The sequence below is a fragment of the Canis lupus genome, chromosome 36 (assembly GCF_048164855.1).
Source record: "Canis lupus baileyi chromosome 36, mCanLup2.hap1, whole genome shotgun sequence".
Lineage (NCBI taxonomy): Eukaryota > Metazoa > Chordata > Mammalia > Carnivora > Canidae > Canis > Canis lupus.
This window is the reverse complement of record NC_132873.1, coordinates 701,785-717,131: the sequence shown is the minus strand read 5'-3', so window position 1 is coordinate 717,131 and position 15,347 is coordinate 701,785. Positions and strand designations below refer to the sequence as shown.

Below are 15,347 nucleotides of genomic sequence, written 5' to 3'. Positions count from 1 at the left end.
ATCACAGAAGTGACCAGAGTAATATTTCTGTAGTGCCTTAAGGCTTAGAATGTTGTTTCCTATCTGTGTGATATGAAGTACTATCTCTGTTTCACATCTGAAAAACCCCACTATAGACCACGTTATTCATGTGACATTTCCATGTACTCACAGGTGAAGTTGGTAGAACTAGGACACAGGAGAAGTTTTTCTCATTCAAAATCCTACTTATACACGGGAAAAATCTATTCCTGTGTTCTGTATTCTTTAGATAGTACACACTGTAAGCCAATTTCAATATTGTGTAATTTTAAATCTCTGGATTAAGTAAACTATAGTCAATAGATATTTATGAAGTTGCAGTGTTTGCCAGACATTAAATTCTGGGAATACAGCCTGAACCAAACATCGTTCCTGTTCTCATGGAGCTTGTATTCTGTACACAGTAAGTAAGTAAATAAATAAAACAATGTAGTAGAAATACTATGAACAAATGGAATCAGGAATGCAGTATCACGAGAGTGTGGGGGCTGCTACTTTAAGAAGAATGGTCAAGATACCCTTAAATTACTCCCTCAGAGATGACTTACATTTCTACTGTTATGTTGTCCCCATGGGGCCTAGGGCAGTATTCTATTTTCCCACATGTTAATATTTTTGCAGTGAATGTGTGGTATTCATACTAAGCAGGGTAAAGAAAGATTAATTACTTCACGTTAGTGCACACTGGTTGTTGCCTTTCTGGAATGGGCGGAAAAGCGAGGCTTTGTTGCCAGATGAGATGCCAACACACTTGTGATTTTCAGAACCTTTTGAATTTTGGACTTTTGCATTCAGGGATGGTGAACTTGTACTATATTTATGAAGGCGAGGAGGCTGAGAAAGTAGGAAGGGTAACTTGTACGGGAGAGAATACATGCAAAGTGTAGTTCCTTCTGTTCTGCCTCGTTTTTACACATGCATGCATGCTCACAGATGCAGGAACACAAGTGCACATGCACACTGGCACATGCCTGCCAGCTTGCACACATACCTGTAGACAGCCCCCTCCACCACCACCCCCACACACACGTGGGGTATATACCACAGTCCTCCAGATCCTTCCCTAATTATCGAATTGGAAGGGCTGGACTCCCATTGTAAACACTCGTGCGTATTACAGTACCAGTTACGTGTTGGAGACCCTTTTCTATATGAGTCATAGCACTCATTGGTGTCCAATCTGTCCACTGATCTCCAGGGTTGAACTGTGGTGTAACCTGGATTAGTGCAGCTGATGTATTTTGATAGTGGATTAATGACCACCTGGTATCTCAGTCTCTCATCTGCATATGCCACGGGTATGGGCTTTTAGGGTAGGAGGCAAAGGTTTCCATCTGGGTGAGGAGAACCATGAATGATATTTCGGAGCAGCCATTTCAGCTGATGGTGGGGACTGTGCAGGTCTCCAGAGGATGGAGTTTATTAATTCATTAACCAAATTCTTGCCTTTCAAGGAACTGTGTTGTCCTGAAAATCACTGCTAGCTTTCTGACAGCAACCAGATGAAATGTACCCCTTCCTCCTGTAGGCTCACTCAGGGCATTGAAGAGCTTATTTAAGTGCTGTTCTCTCAGTAAATTAAATGGCCTAGGATGTAAAGCATGAGCAGTGGGGTGAGGGAACATCTGAGGCCAGTGATGGAGGAGAGGTAGCCCTCCTCCCGGGAGGAGGTATGTTGGTGTGTCGGGGGCTAATAAGAAACAGAATCTGGGCTGTTACATTGTGGATAAGAAAGTTCTTGAGCACTTTAACTTCTACAAAAGAGAAATTAAGTTCAAGAAGCTTGGTCAGGTCCCTTCTGTTGGCTGCATTTCTTCTTTTTCACATGAATGTTCCTGTTTGTGCATTGTAGTTCCAAAAGGACGCATGTCCCTGCCAGGACCTCATCTACCACTCTGCTCCTGGTACTGACTCTGCGTGTTCTCCCATACAGACCTTTATTCGTTTCCAGCAAGGAAATGAGAAGGACATAACAGCATGTTCGAGCCTTGTCCTTGGAGTAAGGCCAGGTGTCGGGGAGGCTGAAATGCACATATACGATTGGTTAGTCAGCCAATTCTTGTGCATATAAGGAGGTTGCTCACCATTTCTAAGTGTAAAATGAGACATTGGAAAGCATTTTAAAACTATACGTTGAGAATACAAGAAACACAGGACATTTTCTGTGATGGCAACAGAACTTTGGGGTGAGAGCTCTTGATGAATGGTTTTCATATTAGTGACGGATGATAAGGTTTTTATCCAACTCAGTGAAAGCGATCATCTGGAAGACATTTCTGGTAGTGGAACATTTCATTTGTGCCCTATGGTAACAAACAGTCTCTTTATCTGGATATTTAAACTGTTCTTTCTAATTTATGAGACAATCCAAGACTAATGCCTTTGGAAGAACGATGCTCATGTGATCTGTAATTTCACGGGTGCCTCCTCCTGGACCCAGGTGGACAGGAAGGAAGGATGTTCATCCTCTGCTCTCTAGTCTCCTTCCTGCTCTGCGAGTGGGATCACAAGGACTGAAGAGACAGCCCCCTGTCACTGATGGACGTGTTTGAATACCCTTGAGATCCTTTTATGGTCCCTTGATTTAGGGAAGGTGGAGAGGACATTTGTTTCATAAAAGTCCTGTGTGCAGCTGTGGAGGGACGTCTGCCACACACACTTCTCAGAAGGGAATCACGGTGCCTGACTGCTGCTTGAGCTGCTTGCAGACCTATGTCTTCTGTGGCTTCACTTCTGAACCATGTCGTTGTGGTAGTATCTTCAGTGTGTACTCAGGCAAGTCACTGCTCTCTGGGCTACTTAATTTACTTTCTACTGTTCTTTGTAGGTTTACAGTGACTTAGTCATGAAGCCGGAAGTGACAGGCGTTGATCATTTTGGTCTAACCTCTTAGGAAGCCAACACAACCTTGTAAACCTAGACCACTAACTGCTTAAAAGTCACGCGGATCTGAAAACTTTAGATTTAAAATTAGGATGCTTTTAAAATATAAAATTCTTGGACCATCTTATATTGTTATTTATATACTGGGTTGTGTCTGGGGTGAGAGGAAGGCAGTCTGTGGGCCTGCAGAGAACACTGGCTTCAAGTGAGGTGGACTCAGCTCTGAACCCCAACATCCTCTCGTACTGGTAACGAGGTCTGTCACTTCATTCCCAGCCCCCTGTGAGGCCTCCCCATTTGTAAGTTGAGGGTGACATCAAAGGATTGTTGAATGTTAATGGAGATGACCCATGGATGACTAGACGTGGCCCCTGGCATATAGAAAGCAGTCAGTGTTAGTGATGGCAAGTGTTATCGTCTAGACCCTCCAGAGAAAGAAAATCAGCATAAAAATCTTTTAAGGTTAATGAATAATGATAAACAGCAAAATCCCAAAGAGTAATTTGCAATAATTTGAAGCCAAGATTGTACAAAAATGAAGATTTATGGAGTACTTGGTGGCATTAGATCTCAGTAGGAAGAAGTATTGGCTTCTGGAACGTCCATGCAGATACCCAGAAGACAGTGATGAAAGGAACCTGTTCACAGGCAATTGGAGGTGTAGTCAGTCATATAGGAGGATGCCCCACAGTGGGAAAGGTAGCTGGTGCAGGAAGTTACACCCATTAACCTCAAAGGCAAGAAAACCATGACCTGATTTGTTTAGTGAAATGAGACAGTAGATGATCTCTTTCAGCCTCCATGTTTTGATGTTGATCTTTTTAAACTTTATGAGTAAATCTTCATGAGGTTTGGGAAAGATGAGAGGCATAAATCTCAGCTATTATTCAGAATTATTGATGAATTTCAGACGTCTAGAGGGAAACTATTAGAGTTTGAACGATTTTGATGGAGTTGAACTTCTGTTTCTGCAGCTCGCGCTTGTGTGTGGCCACCATGAACTAGAGGATCATTCAGATTAGGGACAAAAGATTTGTTCCTTCCTTTTACATATCCTTGTAAGGACAAGAGCCTGTTGTATTTAGTGGAATTCTTCCCACCAGATATGTGGGAGCAGAAGCCAGGCTCTCTACGTCTAGGGTTCCGCTGGTAGCCTCAGGGATGTGTCACAGAAAATGCGCTGGATGAGGCGAAGCCTCACCACTGGAGTGTGGCTGGAGCCCATGGGATTGTGCAGCAGCAGGTGTACCTGCCTCACCGAGACATTAGTGTAGCTCTGTATGGGGAGAGCATTCTCTGTATCTAAACTAGCAAACCATTGAGAAGAACCTATTTGTAGGTGTGAATAATGATGCCTTCTGTTGATGTGTCATTTTTCTACAAGCGCCTTGAAGATCTTCCAGGTTATTCTGTTGTATTTTGTATGATCCTGCAAACATACATTATTCCCATTTATTCAAATTAATTTCCCCAGCACAAGGTGGCTGTCTAGAGTCATGGAGTTAATGATGAGCTATCTAGCACGTGTCTGGAGTTGGTGAGTCACAGCGTGTGTGCCATGCCCTCAGAACTGTGGCATACAGAAGAAACAGTCGGCTGCCAAGTAATGCTCCTGCTCCATGTCCTTTGCCTTCTTACCCAGAGAAGTAGGTCGCACTTCTGATTTATTTCATTACAGCCTGCATGATGTCACTTTGTCGACAATTTAGGATTTTCTGACTGATGACCTAAAGGCTTGTCTCCTTATAGAAACTGAATTTTGGGACTGCAGAAGTCAGAGAGCTGCCCCCACGTGAGCGCTGTGCCCTCCTCGGTTGATTTTGTAAGGCGCTGGGTGCTTCCCTAGCAATTTCTACGGACTCTGGAAATGTTCTGGGGCTGTACCTCTGTCTCCGTTTGACTCTGAAGACTTTGTCCACATGGATGTCCTCCGTTGGCTAAGTTGGCTCTGGTGACCATGGACACACATGACAAGTGTGGTGAATTGTGCGTCCTTAGTGATCATGTCCAGGGTCAAAACTGTGAACGGGCTGGGCAGCTTGTGCTCTCTGGGTTCAGGCATCATACGATCAGATAAGGATTAATTTCTCTTGTCCCCCAGAGGACATATCTTTGGACTTATGAGCCTCATTTGGTTTAGAAGTGATTCGTGGTAAAAAGCATGATAATTTTTATAAATGGTTTACTCCACGAGGACTGTCATGCCCAGATGGAAACTTGCATCAGTTTTTTTGTATGGCATTCCTCGGCGGAGGCTGTTAAATATTCCCTGTAGATGGTCTGTTTATTTTGGGAGTTTGAACAAAGTCAACCACATATCCTCAGGGGAAGCGCTGGGAGGTGACCCACCAGCCTGGGAGATTGTGCAAGTGTAGAAGTCCGGTCCTCCGTCGTCCTCCATCTGCGCCGACTCTCATCCTGCTCCAGTGTCTTTATTCGTTTCATGGTGGTGAGGCTGGTGGCTCCCTCCTCCTGCACAGGTGCCAGCATTGAGCAGTAATTGCAAAAATCCTCAATTTATATCTGCGATTGCTTAAACTTTCAAAAAAAAATTCTAAAGACTTTATCCAGGGTATTTCTGCTTTTCTGGCCAGATTTCCTTGACCATGCCCCCAAAGAATATTATGCAAATACTGAAAACTCAGAGGTGTACATTTTTTACTGCCTGTGTTCAGCAAATGCTTTTCATCAAAGGAACAGAGTCTCTGCTACTACTTGGATCAGAATCTGTTTCGTGGGAAAAGCATGCCGGTCTCCCTTTGCAGTAGAGAACATCACTTCCAGAAATGCTCACAGTCTGTCTCGAGTCCTGGTGCCACAGTAGCCGAGCTTGAAATAGATTTGCTGGTTGTCACTGTTGGCTCTTTAACTGCTTCATGTCCAAATATATGGATTATCCAGATGACTCCTGGTCCTGACCTTCTGTTTTTGTTTTTTTAAAGATTTATTTATTTATTCATGAGACACACACAGAGAGGCAGGAAAACACAGGCAGAGGGAGAAGCAGGCTTCCTGTGGGGAGCCCCATGATTCCAGGGCCCCAGGGTCACGCCCTGAGCTGAAGGCAGATGTGCCACCACTGAGCCCCCAGGTGTCCCCTGATGACCTGTTCAGTGCTGCTCCTCTCTGCGTGGTTTTGGTGGTGGTGGTGGTGGTGGTTGTAGTAACACCAGCACTAACTACCTCTCCTGCCCATCTCGAGATGTCTTTGATAGCCTCTGTGCCTCTGTCTTAGCGTGAGGTGAAACAAGCTTATCCCCAGAAGCTTATTTTTTTAAATAATTTAAAAAAAAATGATTTTCTTTAAAAGGTAAGTAAAAGGTAAAATTACTGTGTAATTTTCTTTACACAGTATGTAAAGAGTGAGAATTTGCCCCTCTGCCATCCAGTCCAAGGTGAGGAGTCCTTCATCCAGCAGTGTGTGTGTGTGTGTGTGTGTGTGAGAGAGAGAGAGAGAGAGAGAGAGAGAGAGAGAGGATGGGAGGCACTCACTTGGCTTTAGATTCACTAGTACTCACATTCAAACAAGTAAAAAGAAGTTAGGTGAAATTAACTTTAATAGCACATTTTCTCTAAGACAGTATATTTAACATATAATTCTTATAAAATTATTATTAAAGTATCTTCCACGTGTTTTTGTACCAAGTCTTTATGCTGTAGCCCGTCTCGTTTGGACTAACGTGCCCCAGTGCTCAGGAAGCAGGGGTTGCTGTGGACTATTCTAGGCATGAATTCTAGACCTGCTTTACCCACAGATGGCTCTTTGTAACCCTGCAAATATTGCAGGGTTTCCTGTGCAAGTGCATACGGATCTTCTTTCTCTGTTTGGCGGCTGCGTGTGTTAGAGTCCAGACCGTGCAACAGAATGCTTGGGCCATTAATGCGCTGTCTATTCCGGGGTTTCCAGATGTTCCCTGTAGAGCAGCACACTCGTGGGTACGTTTGGATATAATGGGTAAAAGTGAATGCACCCTATGTATTTTCATCCATGAAGTTACTGTAAGAAGCTGGTAGTGACTGTAGTCCGTGTTTTCCAGATCCTTCTTTCTGCCGTCCTGTGCCATGAAGCCCTGTGCACACCTCCAGCTCCTTCAGGGCCAGCAGCAGGAGATGCTCCCACCAGGGTCACTTTCTTTCTCTGTATCCTCAGCAGGGTCCATTGCACAGCCTTCTGGTCCTTTTGGCTTTCAGTTGACACAGCGATCCATTTTTTGCCCCTGACACAGAATATGTGGGGCTCTCCCATGCCGGCCAGCTCTCCAACTTTCTGGGCACATGGTGGGTGTCCCCCAATCCAGTCCAGTTCTGACTGCGGCAGCTGGGGTTAATGCACACCTACAGGTGGAGGGCTTAGCCCCCAAGCCCTCCCCCCGCCTCCCCTTGCTTCAGATGGCAGCAGGCCCCAGCTCGGCCCTTGCACTCCTGGGCGACACACAGTGGGGGGCCCCAGGGTCCTCCACAGGTTGCTGCAATGGCTTTTACTATGTTCACCACTTTATTGTGAAGGATACGAGGCAGGAGGCCCAGGTGGAAGGGATGCTCAGGGCAGGCGGGGTGGGGTGCAGAGCTTCTGCCCTCCCTGGGCACAGCTTCACCCAGCACTGTGTCTGCACCAGCCCCAAAGTGCCCTGGACCCCTAGCGTACAGTTTTCCTGGAGCTCCTGATAGAGTTTTATGGAGGTCTTACATAGACACGATTCAGTCAGTAGCTGTTGGCTGTTGGCTCCATCGCCACCCGCTCCCCTGCTTGGAGGTGGGTGGGGGTGAGGCTGAACCATCCAAGCCTCTAGTCCCGGGGCTCCTGTGCTCATCCCCTTAGCATAAACTCAGGTATGCACGCAAGGCGTTTGTTAGCCATAAGGACAGGCGCCCCTCTCACCCCACCACTCAGAAGTTCCAAGGGATTTAGAAACTCTGCTGCCGGGAACTGGGATGAAGACCAAAATAACATGTTTCTTTCTTTTTTTTTTAAGATTTATTTATTTGTTTATGATAGAGAGAGAGAGAGAGAGATTGGCAGAGACACAGGAGGAGGGAGAAGCAGGCTTCATGCCGGGAGCCCGATGTGGGACTCGATCCCGGGACTCCAGGACTGCGCCCTCGGCCAAAGGCAGGCGCTAAGCCGCTGAGGCACCCAGGGATACCCAAATAACATGTTTCTTATTCTGTCAATATCCTGCACCCTGGTTCTGAGCATCAGAAGGCAGCTCTCCTGGACCAGAAGAAACCCGTGGCAACTTCACTTGTATCACGATTCTGTGTAAGGGAAACGAGCCGTTGGGGAGAGAGTAATCTCTATGCAGTTGTGCACTGACTTGTGATTTTTTTTTGCTGACATGCATCGTATTAGTTTTAGGTGTATGACATGGTGACTTGGCGTTTGTATGTAGTGGGAAATGTTCACCGTTGGCCTGGGTGATGTCCCTTGCAACACACAACTACACATTCTTTTCTTATGAGATCATCTAAGATCTACTCTCTTAGGAACTTTCAGATACACTGTGTAGTCTTGTTAATCATAGTCCCCATGCTGTGCAGTACAGCTTCAGGACTTTATTTTACACCTGGTATTTGGTACCTTTTGACTCCCTTCACCTGTTTCATATGTCTATGATTTGTGATTTTTTAAAAGACATTTAACATTGGTTCAGCCCCTATGAATACATGTGTGTATACACATACACACATATATACATAGAACTTTTTAAAACTTTTATTGTGCAGTGTTTATTTACATAAGTCATGTGTCTGTTAAGGATTTCGAGACTTTTTTTGTAGCCACACTTCATATTTAACATGTACTATATTGCCTGGCACAGTATACTTAATAGTGTCAAAGTTAAAAATGCAGTTAATTAATTAGACGTTAGAATTATGTGTTCCAAATTTTTGCTTATATTTTCTCCATTGTCCAAATGCTGTTAACATATTTTTCTTATGATTTCCTTAATCTTGTTAATAAAGAGGTTTGATTCCTAACAATGCTCGTGGGAGAAACCAGCTGATATTTCCCAAAGATGCATGTGTGAAACAGCTTAAGAGCACAGAGACGGACAGTGTGAAAGCACATGAGACTCCCTACAACTGGTTAAGCTCTGTAATTAGTGTTTAGTGCTTATGGTGCTGCCCAGGTACCATGTTAATACTATGAATGATGGGACATGAGGGTGGGAATGGGGCTGTAGGATCAGGAACGGAAAAGGGAATTCACCGGGACCTAGAGTTTTGTTTTGGCTTTTTTTTTTTTTTAATTTTTTTTAAGATTTTACTTATTTATTCATGAGAGACCCAGAGAGAGGCAGAGACACAGGCAGAGGGAGAAGAAGGCTCCATGCAGGGAGCCGGATGCAGGACTTGATCCCAGGGCCCTGGGGTAACGACCTGAGTTGAAGGCCGACACTCCACCGCTGAGTCCCAGGCGTCCCGGGGCCCAGAGTTTTGGTGGGAATGTTGATGAGCCCTCAAGGAGGTTCTTCCTTGAGTTGCAGAATCACACACAGAATCGGTCCAGGGGCCTGTGTGGCTGTCGCCATGGGAACGGCACCTCTCTTCTTGGTGTGTTCTTAGGGTTCTCTGTGGCATCATTTCACCCACTTTTTGTGCTCTAATTTTTGTTTCTTTTGTTAAAAAGTTGAATGCATTTTAAGAGACAATGCCACTCTCATTCAAAGGCTTGGGGGATGCGCTGGCGTCTTGCTCGTTGCTGCAGAATGCCACACGTACCTCGCAGTGACTGGTGATCATCCGCATCGTCTTCCTAGATTCTCCTTGGAAACCACAGCAGCCCCAGGCTCTGCAGGACTGATGACAAATAATAAATATTCCGTCTCATCAGACTTTGAGTTATGTGTGTTACACCTGAATGCCAAAATTTAAGATACCTTATTTCACGTGTTAACATTTAATTAATTAAGATTTTATTTATTTATTCGCGAGAGACATAGAGGCAGAGGCACCGGCAGAGGGAGAAGCAGGTTCCCTGCGGGGGACTCGATCCCGGGACCCGGGGTCACGCCCTGGGCCGAAGGCGGCGCTAAACCGCTGCGCCCCCCGGGGCTAAGCATCCTGCATGCTTGCTCTCCATGCGCCACTTAATTTTAATGCTCAGTAAAACATTTTAATTCTTGATAGAGTTGGGGGATTTGCGTCCCACTATTATGGCGAATCCACACCATGAGGCCGTGGCTAGTCCGCTTCTACGCAAGGCGGTGGAGGCCGCGCGGCTCCCCGCGGCCCCCCGGGGCTGGCTCCTGGCTCACAGCGCCGCCCCCCCCGCCCCGCTCCCCCGCTCCCCCGCTCCCCCCGCCGCCTGCTGCCACGTGCCCACCTGACCCTTCCAGGTGCGGAGGCGGGTCCAGCGGGTCGCGGCCACGTGGTCCAGAGGGGCCTGCGCATGCGCGCTCAGCTGGCCCGAGGCGGCTGCCGCACACGAGCACACGCGGCTTCCGGGAGGAGGGAGGGAGGAGGGAGGAGGGCGGGCGCGCGAGCTGCGGGAGGAGCTAGGGGTGGAGGGCGGAGCACGCCCCTCTCCCGCTGGGCGCCGCCGCCGTCCCTGGGGACCCGCGGTGCAGCCCGGCGCTTCCGGGAGCCCGGAGCCACGTGGACGCGGCTGGCGGACGCCGGTTCCCGCGAGATCGCCGTCGGGATGCGGACGCACGCGGAGCCCGCGAGCCTGTGCTCGCGCACGCTGGGAGTGACGTCACGGCCGCGTGCGCACTGCGGGGTCGGCCGCGCGGCGGGAGGGCGGCTCGGGCGAGGCCTCCGTGCGGGCGGGGGGAGAGCCCGGACCAGAGACGGCGCGGCCCTCACGCGGCCTGTGGACGCCTCCGCTCGCGAGGCCGCTCCCGGAGGCCGGCGGCCGGGTGGCTGCCCGGGCCTCTGCGCCCACCGAGGGCGCTCGGCAGCCTCCGTGACGGTCACCCCGCCGCCGGGCTCCGGGAAGCGCTCGTCGCCACTGCACGCGTCGACCCGCCCGGCGGGAAACGGGTTCCTTCCCGGTTCGTCCGCGTCCTCCGCGCCTCCCCGACACAGGCCGTCCGTCCGCGCGGCCGCGCTCTTCCCGCCGGATGCGTCTCTGCCGCGGAGCGTGACCTCCTCGCGCGGCGTCCCCACGTCTGAGGTAACGGGAGGCCGTGGACGAGGTCTGGGCGCGCGAGGGGCAGGTCGTGGACCCCAGGGGGCGCGGCGGCCCGCTCCGACCCCGTCTGCCGGGCTCTCTGCCTCTCTGTGTCTCTCGTGCGTGAGCAGACGCGACGGAAAAGGGCCGGAGTCCCGAGGGATGGTCGTGCCGCCGCCCGCGCCGAGCGCAGTTGGTCGTCTTGGCTGAGTCGTGGGCCGGCGGGTCCGCGCGGAGGCCGGAGCCCCAAGGTCGAGGCCTTTCCCCCGAGGTCTGTCTCTCCGCGCTCGCTCCCTGCCGCCAGCGCCCAGTGAAAGAAAGCAGTTTAAACAAGAGAACCGCTTTCAAGACATTGAGAACATTCTAGATCATTCACAGTTGCCTGCAGATCTTGACCCCCCGGCTCTTCTCCTTCCGGGTGGAAGTGTGCGAGGCCTAGTGTCCCCGTGCGCACGCGCCGCGAACGTCCACGCGGGCCTCCCTCGTGGGTTTCCAGCATGACTAGACCAGGCTGCAGAGCTCCGTGGCCATGGCCCTCACCCGACGTACCAGACAGGTCTGTTTTTTTTTTTTTGTTTTGTTTTGTTTTTTTAAGATTTTTATTTATTTATTCATGAGAGAGACACAGGCAGGGGGAGAAGCAGGCTCCACGCACCGGGAGCCCGACGTGGGACTCGATCCCGGGTCTCCAGGATCGCGCCCTGGGCCAAAGGCAGGCGCCAAACCGCTGCGCCACCCAGGGATCCCCGGTCTGTTTGGTTTAATACACGTGCGTAAAAATCTACTTTATTATTTTTACGACAACATTTTTTTCTGGAAATAATCTAAAATCTCAGGCGCATTTCAAGAAAAGAGGAATGGAATGAGTGTGCCTTATGTGGTGTCCACCTTTACCCCGTTTGCTTCATGACCTGAGCTCACACTCACTTGTGCTCCTTGCCCTGTGACACACGCACACACGGGAGGTTCTTGTGAGGGCGCGGGGCCCTTCCCCTCCGTGTTCCCACAGTGTGGGCACCCAAGGCTCTGTCGCCTGTAAACCAACCGTGCACAGCATGTGTCCCGTCTGCCACCCGTGGCCAGTTTGTCAGTTGTGATCGAGTGTCTTGTGCTCTGTCCCTTTTGGTGCAGACTCCAGGTTGGGGTCACGTTTGGCACTGGGTCGCCATGTTGCCTGGTTCCTAAGTTCGTCGTTTCATGTGTGTCCTGTGTTTCTGCGCGGACACAGTGTCGTCTGGGCCACTGTTCCCCCAATAACATGTGCTTGGTTTGGTGGGTTGTTTCTCCTGGAATGAGCAGTGCGGTCATAACCTCTGCTGCACACTCCTCTATGTGCGCTTGCTGAGTCCATGAATATTCACATGTGGTGTTGACAGATGCTGTATTCACCAACTCAGATTTTAGTGACTTTCCACATTTTCCACTGTGATGATGACTTGGCGCCATTGGTTTCACTCAAATTCCAAGATTATCTGTGAGTTGCACACACGTAGTTTTGTTTGGTGTTAGTATCTATAGGATGGGTAGGTATTATTTACCAAGTGATGTTTTCATCTTTCCCCGTTTTCAGATTGTGCTGTTGCATCTCTTTCTTTATTGAACGGCTGCTAATTGGTTGTCTGCTTGGACTTTTTTTTTTTATAAATTTATTCAAATGTTCTACTAATTTTTCTAATGAGTTGTCTTCCTTAGATTTTTTAGAAAAGTTATGTAGTAATAGTTTATATTAAGAACACCTTTGATTCCAATTATTTTTTCCACTGTGATTTTCACTTTCTAATATGTTTTTGTTATTTTCAGTTTTAATATAATCATCTTTTTTTGTATGCTAGCATTATTTTTTTAATAAATTTATCTTTTATTGGTGTTCAATTTGCCAACATATAGAATAACATCCAGTGCTCATCCCGTCAAGTGCCCCCCTCAGTGCCCACCACCCAGTCACCCCCACCCCCCGCCCACCTCCCCTTCCACCACTCCTAGTTCGTTTCCTAGAGTTAGGGGTCTCTCATGTTCTGTCTCCCTCTCTGATATTTCCCACTCCTTTTTTCTCCTTTCCCCTTTATTCCCTTTCACTATTTTTTATATTCCCCAAATGAATGAGAACATACACTGTTTGTCCTTCTCCGATTGACTTACTTCACTCAGCATAATACCCTCCAGTTCCATCCACGTTAAAGCGAATGGTGGGTATTTGTTGTTTCTTTTTTTTTTAAAATTTTTTTTTAAATTTTTATTTATTTATGATAGTCACAGAGAGAGAGAGAGAGAGGCAGAGACACAGGCAGAGGGAGAAGCAGGCTCCATGCACCAGGAGCCCGATGTGGGATTCGATCCCGGGTCTCCAGGATCGCGCCCTGGGCCAAAGGCAGGCGCCAAACCGCTGCGCCACCCAGGGATCCCGTATTTGTTGTTTCTAATGGCTGAGGAATATTCCATTGTATACATAAACCACATCTTCTTTGTCCATTAATCTTTCGATGGACACCGAGGCTCCTTCCACAGTTTGGCTATTGTGCACTTTCTAAGCAGATAAATTGTAATTGCTAATTTTATTTTTCCCTTCCATACTTTTATTCTTTTTTTTTTGTCTTATTACGTGGTTTAGGGCAAGTAGTGTGGTGTTAATACTAAAATAATCACAGACGGACTTAAGGTAAACAAGCTTTTACAAAAGAAACAAATATCTCTTTAATCTCAATATACAGATTACGTAAAAAATTAGGTATGGTGTTGAAGGTAATCCGGTATGAGTAGACTCTGCCATCATCCTTGGCTACCTTTTGAGTGAAATAGTAAATATTCTGGTATCAAGCCTTTCCTTCATCTCCCAGTTAGGTGTGTTATTTTGATACACAGCAGGATTCAGTTGGCTGATATCTTGCGATGTTTGTGTTTTCGTGCATGGGGAGGATTGGTTTTAGGTTGAACACACTTGGTTCACACGTTTCTATCTGCGTCTCAGTCTAGGAAGGGGACGTTGTCGTTCCTCCCTGGCTGGCCTGCCCTGGCGCCCTCCACATGCAGGCGCCGTGAGCTCTGTTTGCACACGCATCCTGCATGTGCACGTGGGTCCATGGAGACATGACCCAGCTGCGTCTCACCACCATCCCTCCCCGGTGGGATGTTCCTCCCTCCCGCGGTCGCTCACCACCGGCTGTGCCGTTTCCCCTCCTTGACTTTTATTCCTTCTCCCGTTGCCATCGCCTTCGGAAGCACGTGTGCTCACGTCTGTGGGAATGTTATTAGAGGCCTTGCTGACTCCATTGGCTTGTTCCCATGTAAAATGTGATTTTCCTGAGCATTGGCCTCAGAATTCATGAGCTCTCTCCCTAGACACACTGCCCTCTCTGCCTGGTCGGTGGCAGGGAGTCCCCTTCACCTCCCGAGGTCAGGCATCCCTGCCCTACCACCGGCCACTTTGTGATTTCTCGAGGACATGTCCCCGTGTCTCCGTGGGGCGCTGTCATCCTTGTTGCTGGTCTGCTCTGCTGTCCTGCTTGTGCCGCTTGGTGCTCTGTGGGCTCCCCCACCCTCAAGCTGTGGCTTTTCCTTTATTTGGGGGCATTTTTTCTTTTTCCTCTACACTCTCTGGTTTTTATTCCGAGGTCCTGTCGGGAACATGTTGGGACCCCAGGACGTGTTCGTCGTGTCTCTCAACTATCGTCAAAGCCTCGCATTCTGTGCAGGTTTGTGCACATTCCCAGGAGCGTCCTCGCCCTGTCTTCAGGGCTGCCTCACTGCTCCGCATCCACCTGTGCGCCCGGCCCATTCCACTGCATCCTGTCCCCGCGGCACCTGCACACCACGCTCCCCAGGGCTGTGCTCGTGTATATGGGCTGCTTCTCTGCAACTTGTCCTGTGGGTTGAGTGGGTACCCTCCTCCACAGCGGAGTGATCGTCAATCATCTGTTTTTGTTCCTGAAATCCAGTCAGCCCGACGGCGGGTGTGTTTATGGCTGTGAGAGTTCATGCCTGGGGATTGGGGGAGGGTAGAGCCTGCCACCCTATGTAGTGTGCTGGTCACTGGTCGTGTCCCCGCCTTGGGGGACAGGAGCTAAGGGGCACTGTACTGTGCGTCCTGTGTGGGGTCCCCTGGCGCCCCCCATGACCTAGTGCGGCACCGCTGTCAGGGGAATGGGCCCGTGTGTTGGAAACCCGTGGAAATGAGAAACGAGAAGTTTTCTCGTTTCAACATCTGGCTGCGCTGGTCCTCGCTCCCAGCGATCCCATTTGTGAGGCCTGGGACGGCGGCGGGCACTGAACCACCCCTCCTAGGGGTATGGGGCTGGGCCTGTGAGCCGTTGGCCACAGCGTCGTCATCCCC

The 15,347-nt window shown here is 49.0% G+C and overlaps 1 protein-coding gene and 1 long non-coding RNA gene across 11 annotated transcripts in view; one reads left to right on the top strand and one right to left on the bottom strand.

Moving 5' to 3' along the window:
* Positions 1-15,347, top strand: part of DLGAP2 (DLG associated protein 2) — a 699,343-nt gene that overhangs the window by 52,751 nt on the left and 631,245 nt on the right. For 3 of the 10 annotated variants that reach the window (XM_072812934.1, XM_072812938.1, XM_072812939.1), the window contains exon 1: positions 10,886-11,023. The exons of 3 other annotated variants lie outside the window; for them this stretch is intronic. Coding sequence is in view for 2 of the 7 variants with exons in the window: in XM_072812942.1 (XP_072669043.1) it covers positions 11,550-11,576 (27 nt within the window). In the remaining 5 variants the exon portion in view is untranslated. 4 more of the 10 variants (XM_072812942.1, XM_072812930.1, XM_072812933.1 and 1 more) reach the window with 2 other exon arrangements.
* Positions 8,684-10,320, bottom strand: LOC140625533 (uncharacterized). The gene is made up of 2 exons (XR_012024863.1): positions 10,232-10,320; positions 8,684-9,705 (listed from the first exon to the last, which is right to left on the bottom strand). It is a non-coding gene; the product is annotated as an uncharacterized lncRNA (long non-coding RNA).